The 8,494-nt window shown below is 37.0% G+C and overlaps 1 protein-coding gene across 2 annotated transcripts in view; it reads left to right on the top strand.

The window, feature by feature from the left end:
* Window positions 1-8,494, top strand: part of LOC110020728 (GTPase Der) — a 47,717-nt gene that overhangs the window by 22,899 nt on the left and 16,324 nt on the right. For both annotated transcript variants that reach the window (XM_020718920.1, XM_020718922.1), the window contains exons 9-10: window positions 1,914-2,107; window positions 2,746-2,896. In XM_020718920.1, coding sequence (XP_020574579.1) covers window positions 1,914-2,107; window positions 2,746-2,896 — 345 coding nt within the window. The remainder of the gene's footprint in view (window positions 1-1,913; window positions 2,108-2,745; window positions 2,897-8,494) is intronic.

The raw sequence follows: 8,494 nt of genomic DNA on the forward strand, positions 1-8,494 counted from the left end.
GCGGGAGCGGGAAGCGCCGATTCGCCATTTAGCTTGGCGTGAGCGCGGCTGCGCTGGAGTAGACAGAAGGGATCGGGCTCCAGCTAACAGATTTTCATAATACACTGTAAAAAAAGTAATAAAAAATATAAAATAAGATAAAATAACCTAATTACAGCAGAGAGGCAGGTGTCGTTAGTTCGAGTTCTCGCCGCTCATGAAAGGATTATACGAGAATTATTTTTTGTTCTTTCATTTCTCTCAAGCAAACACACGAGAGATGGAGAGAGGATGGCCAGGTTGATGTCAGAGGCGAGGATGAGGTTCTATAGGCAGGAACGCCTTTTTAATTTTTTCTATTATTTTGGAAAGAAAAGATATCCATGATACTATACTCAAAAGCATAGAGGTTGAGCGCATAGGTGTTATGCGTGTTTTATGATAAAATGAATGGGGTAAAGTGGTACCAAAAAATAATCATTAGTATATGCAAGCATCTGCAAAACATGGCAGACCTGCCGTGTTGTAACATGATTTAGAAGTTGAAACAATTTAAATTTCCTCCTTAGTTCTCCGTTAATTATTTTTCAGATTAGTATTGTATTCCTTTTTTAGGACATTGAGAAACAAAACATGTTTCTTTGGATCCTAGTAGGTAATAGGATATTCAAATGTTTTTCTTGAAACGGCTTGAGAGCCGAATGAGGTATGTTGAACAAATTTTTTAATGATGTCCCGTTAATCATGATATATGTCATGCTGTAGTAAATTTGTGGTAGAAGCACAGATGATATGGCATTATGCTTTAAAATGTCTTGAATTGTTCCTTTGCTTATATTTAACTCATTATTTGAAGTCAACCATTTATTTATTGTGTTAGGAAGTGTGAACTAAACGGGGCAAAGCTAAAGTGGCTAGAAATTCATTTTCAATCAAAAAACTTAAGCCTATGAGTGAGAGCCAACCTTCTGCTATTTTTTGCACCTATGTATCTTTCAGCTATCCAATATGGGACTAAACATGGTCTCACATTTTAATCTTCCCCTCACATGAGAGCTCTCTACATCAACAATCATTAGCCTTCAAGCAGAAGCTTTTCGGCATCTTCCAGTATTACGTACTAAGAACCTTCTGAATCATGGGAGGCATCGTGGGAGTCACCCATACTTGAACCTTCCTCAACCATAATACAAAGACTAAAGACCCATGGGTTTGAAAAATTGAATGAACCACCTTATCCTAGTTGAACCATGAGCTTTATTATCTCTTGTTAGGAAGTGTGAATTAAAAAAAAAAGATTGAAGTTGGGTCCAAGCCAAATCTCAACTCCTTTTCAACCCAAAATTTTAAGCCCATAGCAAAGGGGCAACTAATTGCTATTTTTACTCGACATAATTTTCAATTTTTGGATGTGCTCAGGTTTCTCATGTCTTAGCAAATTGCATCTGAAAATTGTTTTTTCTTTTCTTGTAAAATAGCACCAGTTTCTTTTTGTGGAATGCCATGCATTAATTTAATGTAACACTTTTGGAATACGAAATAAATGGAATAAGAGTAACAAACTTTCTGAACTGCTGATGTTTCCAGTTGGAATAGTAAATATGGTTTATCTGCAACAGTGAAAAATATGCCAAGCAATTCTCTTCCTTTTTAATCCATCAGATGAAAATTAAACAGAGCATTTTTACTTCACAAGCTTTTAGACATGCTAATTATTATAATTTTTCTCTTTGCATTATCTGCGAGATTGAAAAGTTCTAAGTATTTGTTTCCATACTAAAGCTGATATAATCTGTCTTCCCTCGTTGATCATTAAACCATCCACTATAACTTAGTAGTAGTCTCTTCTTCAATTTTGTTTTGTTGGAAATTGAATCCTGTTTTGTTTTATTCAAACATATTATAAACTAATTTTTTTGCTAAGTGTCATTAAGGACTACAGAATTGCTGAAAGAATTGAGAAAGAAGGAAAAGGTTGCATTATTGTTGTAAATAAATGGGATACAATACCAAAAAAGAACCATGAAACAACTACATATTACGAGCAAGATGTGAGGGAGAAGCTGCGCATGCTTAACTGGGCGCCAATTGTTTATTCTACTGCAACGACTGGCCATAGTGTTGATAAGTATTACTTTTTCGTTACTGGTCTTTACTTACCTTTATTCTCCTCTCAAATTTGAAATATTCAGTATGCTGTCTACTTGATGATTAGAATAATTAATTCAAGTCCACCTTAACCTAATTTTGTTTTTAGAGCAAGCTTGTGAGATTTTCAATGAAATGTTTTGATTCCTAATTTAGCCTGATTTGGGATGGTTGATAGCCTATTGTAAGAACTGTGACAAAATTTTTCGAATGAAAATCAATTTAATTATTTAGCATGATTGGATCAAGCAGTTTATTTTCACTAAATCGATTTAGAATAGTTACAAAAGAGTCGCAAGTGCAGTTCGTCCAATCGTGGCATTAGTAAAGTAGGTTCTGTTCATGTTAATTTCATTAGTATTAGTAATTAAATGGAATTCTCCATCCGTCTTATCTTGATAGTTTGACTGCTGCTACAAGGATTGACTTTTTTTCAAGGTCTGTTATGAACATAAATCCATTTTTCCATCTTTCCTAGTAAAAATATGATTTATTTGCTTATCATATTTCTATTGCATTTTTGTTTTCACATTAATATGATTAACCTTTCATAATTTCAATTAGAATGCTTCTGTAGCATGTGACATTCTCTTTAATCCTTCAAACTTATGCTACCAGGATTATTGATGCTGCCAGCATGGTTGAAAGAGAAAGATCCAGAAGGCTAAGCACATCCATTCTGAATCAAGTGGTACAGGAAGCAGTAGCCTTTAAACCGCCACCGATGACAAGAGGTGGCAAACGAGGACGTGTTTACTATAGCACTCAGGTAAAAAAATTGCATATTTACATATCATATAATTTTACTTCTCCAAGAATGCAGACCTAACCTGTCAATCTCAACCCCCATTCCCCTATTATACTTTTATTTTTGAAAAAGTGAAATACACCATTTTATGCATAGATAAGGTGCAAGTATGTAAAAATTGAAGTTTAGGTGTTAAGACATGTAAACACATAAGAATTGGGTGGTGTCTTATAACTCCACCATTGAGAATCCAATCCGATTTGCTGAGGTGAAGAGTGCTGTATCAGTTTTGGCTGCTGGATAGGAGTTAAAATCTGTTCTATGCCAACAAGCTAAAATTATGTGACCAAATTTTCCACATATTTGGCATGAGATGATGGAATTGCTGTTGTTGTTTGAAGATCGACCTCCCCTGTTGGATGTATTTTGAGCTTATCCTCTCCTTGGATCCATATTATTTCTGCCTCTTCCTCTTTTGTTGCTACGACCACCGGTTTAAGTAGAGAAGTACAGAGCTTTAACAGCATTGTTTGATTTCTAGATGTTTTCTGCTGCAATGTTAGGGGCAGGGGCAGCTGCAGCTTATTAAGTAATCTACTCATAAACTGATTAAAAATAATCTGTTGATAAGCTAGGTGCGGTGACTATTACCAATTTTTAGTTTTTTTGGAAAAGTTATACCGTTGTCAGAAAGCTGTCACACGCACCTAGACAGGAGCGGTGTTACACATAAGCTGCCAAAAAACAGTTTACCCAAACAGACCAGGTGTGTTTTGAAAACGCAAACGCACCAAATAAGCTGCCCCAAACAGACCCTTAGTCTCTTTACTGCTTAATTACGGAGTAAAGATCATCTAAGTGATCGGTTCAGCTCTTGTACGAATTTCCGTTTTGAAAGTCCGGTAGGTAGAGGGTAGGCCATTTAATATATGTGTAGAATTATGTCTTCTTGATCTATATGCCCTCCTGCTACTGCTAAAGTCTTGATGTCCAACAAATATCGGGACATTGTTCATTCCTCCATTGAGATTTGATGGAGCTCCTCTTTTAGTTGTGTTACTCTTGATCTATTGGTGGATTGCAATCTCTTTGCCAATGCATTCCGTATTTGCTGTTGTAGATTCCAAATTGAGAATGAATGGTAGAATAGAGGGCGTAGTCAAATACATGGCAGCTGAAAGATTTTGATCGATTAATCGCCAGTGAGGAAAAGAGGATTGGTGATGAGGTTTTCATTGGAGTCTCTAATTTGTTATGCCGGGTAAACAACAAAGTCATCCAGGAAGTTGTAGTATCTATTGGCTTTGAAGAGCTTTTCTACTTGTGATCTCCAAGTTGGATAGTTGTCAGCGGTGAGTTGAATGGTGGCAACTGCCGTAATGTTGGACATGAGAAACTAAGAGCTGGTGTTATGATGTAATCAGCCAGGGGTGTTGAAGAAAATGTGTTTGTTCTGCTGGTGGAAGATTTCAGTCGAAAATAATGAAGGAGAGGGAAGAAGAAAGGTATTAGGGATGAAACCTGGTCTCTAATACCATAAAGAGCTGCAGAAATTAGACACCTAAGAGTAGGAAAACAGTGGCAAAACTTGGCTAGCTTAAGCTGCCTCACTCCCATTATATTCATACTCACTAATGCAGTACTACAGCAATGCTTATATAGCCTAAAAGGGAAGAATCCTAAGAGCCTCAGTGGTCCCAACCTGTCAAAACCGGTAGGGAGATAGTGGGAGAATGTCACCTGAATTGGCAGAGATTGTGCATATGGCACGGGGTTGTTAAAAAGGACCCAACTTCTTATGTATGAAACTTCTTGGTTGCATATCCTACTCGATAGAGGCCATCTACAATTGATCTAATCTTCCATCTCCTTTATTTTCAAATGTCAACCATGATTATGTATTTTGTCCTCATTACATATTTCTCTTTGTTGACTCGCAATATAAATATTCTTCATTGACACTCTTTGTTGATACCTCTAATAAAGACTTTTTTCACATACCTTAATGCCAATTTATTGCATCTAATTTCCACTACTCTCTCTTTCATGATCAAATCACACTTTTTTTTAGCAAAACTCGATCTTAGAATAACAAAAATCTCTACTACATTTATGACTGATCACTATTATTTCCAAACTCATGTTTATATTTTCTGCAACATCTTGAGTCAGTTAGGCAAGAGTTAAAACCAATTGAAAATAGATAGAAAAAGCAAATAGAAAAAAAACAACGCATAAAAATACACAAAATAGTATGAATATTCAACTAATTGATGGCAACATCATATTATTGCTTTTCTACGTTTTATTAGAATTATTATTTACGTTGCAATTATTATTAGCTTTTATTTTATTTGCTCCATTTTCATATTTATGTATTTCTTATGTGGTCTTTTTTTGAATTTATGTTTTTTCCTTTTATTTGAGTCGTGTAATGTATATTTATACCTCTTTTCCTATTAATGAAAGTATGCAGTTCAATTCTCAATACTTAACATGGTATCAGAGTGATGGTTCTAACTCTGGAGTCTCTACCTAGCCGTCGACCACCTGCAGGTCTTTCCCTGTAGTATTTTTGCTGCTAGCCAACTGCAGGTCCCTGCTTTTCTTCCTGCCAACATACTTAGCGCCGATCGCCTGGTGGTGTTTCCTCCAGTCACCATTTCTCACCGCCAACCTCCTTGTAGACTATCGCTTGGCTTGCTTGCGGACGTTTCCAACCACTGAAGATCCCTTCTGCTGGCTTGATCTTTCTCCAGTCGGCGTGTTCTCTCTGTCTGGGGTTTTCACTTGAGATTTTTGTCACAAACCCAACCATACTCATGACTAGTTTTGGAAACTCCACAGGAAACCGACATACAAACCTTCAACTAAATCCTCCTCTGCCAAGAGTCTCACTACTACATTTAAATCCAATACGGTAGAACAAGCTTTACTCGAAACACTCCGAAATTACCCAATTCTCTTAAGAGTCAGATGGAGCAATTAATCAAGCTGCTTGGATTCAGTCGGTTGTCTTCCGTCCTGTCGACCTTCCACGTCTGTTAAGGTATCATTCCTATGTAACTCACTTCTTTTGTCTCTTTTAGTCCATAGATCATTGATTCGAGTGCCACAAACCACATAACTAGATGCTCTCAAGCTTTCTCGACATATTATTGTCGGTCAACTTTTTTGGTTGATTTTGAAAATATGAATATGAAAATAATTTTTGAGATTTAATTTAATAAAATAAATATATTTTTGATTTTGAAAGTAGTATGTTTTAATTTTGAACAAAAATGAGACCAAATGGATCTCATTAGTCCAATGGTTTGCATAATCGTGTCCGGTACCGCGAATACTACACCCTCCCGAAAGATAAGTGTAGGCCTCTGCGATAGACCCAATTCTGCAAACTAAGAGATTTGTGACATCCGTTTGGTCTGCGAACCTTTTATGTATGACCCACAAGTTCCCCTATCTAATACAAAGATTAAATAGAGTTTATTTTATCTGGGTTCCAAGTTTTCTATAGAAGCAAGCCTCTATAGTTAATTACATCTCAAATGACTGGAGTCACTTGAGAAAACTCTCGATAATGATCAGAGGTACTAGTCTTCAAGATTTCAAAGTTTAGGTTTTCACGGTAGGACGTGGAAAATGTAAGTGAGAGTGGTTCAAATAAGAATAATTATTTTCAAGGGTCCAAAGGAAGGAAAAGGTAGGGGATGTCACAGATCCCGAGGAGAACCCTCAGTGATTTCCCAGACTATCCTACTGTGTGGCTGCATTTTAGAGACGATGTTAATTAAGTGTTTGATCCTGCCAATTTTATTATTTAGGACTTACATATGCATAACACTCGATTATATAAATAGCCCGTAGAAATAAGAGGGTTTACGTCGTGTCATAAGACAACCTCGGAACCTAATGCGGGTTAGGACTTTGTCGGCACTAAAAAGAAGAAAGTTAAAAGAAAGTTTGGGGGGTCGCCCGTAAGAAGCTGTCGGTCGCCGGAATCGAAATCCCGTCGCCCGCTTCGGAAGGTCGTTTAATTTAGATATGTATATGTAAGTTTTAAGAAAAATATGAAATCAAAATAACCTCATATTTTTCACAGTTTAAATGAAAGAGCACTCTACCTCAAATCCTTTATCTACCTCGAGAGATAAACACAAGACTTGAGGGTGAGGCTCGATCAAATAAACTAAGAAAACATATGACATCCGTTTGGGTCTGCGAAACCGTTTTATTTGCCGACAAGTTCCCCTATTTAGTACAAATAATTAAATAGGGTTTATTTTAAGCTGAGTTCGGAAAAGCTTCCTATAAGGGCAAGCCCCTATAGTTAATTACATCTTAAATGACCTAGGTCACCTAAGAAAACTCTCGATAAAAATCAGGGGATATCATCTTCAAAGAGGTCAAAAGGATAGGACTTTACAACGAAATCGGACGAAGATGTGTGAAAGGAGAAAAGTTCAAATCTGGAACATTGTTGAGGAATCCAAATGAAGAGAAACTAGGGGAGGCCACAGATCCTGAGGAGAACTTCAGTGACTTCCCAGTCTATCCTATGGTTTGACTCCAATTATAAGAAGAAATTATTAAAGTGTTTCATTCTGCCAATTTTATTTAATTAGAGATTATATTTGCGTGACAGGGCCACACAAATCGCCTAGAAGATATGAGGGTTTACGTCGTATCGGACGACAACCTCGAAACCTAGAACGAGTTAGGACTTAAATCGTACACCAGAGCTATACGAATGCCTAAAGAAAATGTGGAGGATTTATGTCACGCTAGGCGAACAACCTCGAAATCCTATGGATCGTTGTTTAATTTCTAGGAAAAGGGATGGTTTTGCTGGGGAAGACGTGTTATACTGTTGAAGTGACCGTGCTGCCCACCGTGCTAGCTCCAAATTCCTTGCCATGACGAGTTTAAGTTTTCTAGGGTGTCCAGTTGTAGTGTTAAATCAAACGGCCCTATGGTTGTAATCCTCTAAACATCCTATGCAAATATGAAACATGCTTGAAGTTATATAATATAAAGTGTGCAACGCAGGAACAAACAATATAATGCACGTGGAACAGTAGTAGGCAAAACAGGAGCAGTATAACATGCTATACGAGAAGAAAACAGTAGCAAGTGGAAACAAAAATGGTATAACATGCTGTATAAGAAGAGCAGTAGCAGGTAGCAACAGAAATTGTATAACATACTGTATAAGAAGAGCAGTAGCAGGTAGAAACAGGAAAATTAATTGTTGTAAAATGTAAAGCAAATCTGTACGCCCGTGAGATCCGCTGTTCCTTAAGTATAGCAAACCTAATTGCATCTCAAAAAGCAAATTCTGAAAGAAACGTCGTCCAGGAAACCCGAGGAAAAGCGAAAAAAAAAACTTGAGAAAATCAACGAAAAAGACTCAAGTAAAAGAAAATCCTCAAAACCCCTGGGGAAATTCTAAAAGAAAGGAAAACAAACACGAGTGCCCCGTCACAAAACTTCGATAAAACAAAGAAACAAAATTCAGATGAGGGGGACCACAAGCACTTGTATGGGACTAGGCTCAGTTATATTTATTCTCGAGGGTCCACGAAGGCTACTCGGTCACCCGAATGTATATAAACCGCC

This window comes from Phalaenopsis equestris, unplaced genomic scaffold (assembly GCF_001263595.1).
Source record: "Phalaenopsis equestris unplaced genomic scaffold, ASM126359v1 Scaffold000107, whole genome shotgun sequence".
Taxonomy (NCBI): domain Eukaryota; kingdom Viridiplantae; phylum Streptophyta; class Magnoliopsida; order Asparagales; family Orchidaceae; genus Phalaenopsis; species Phalaenopsis equestris.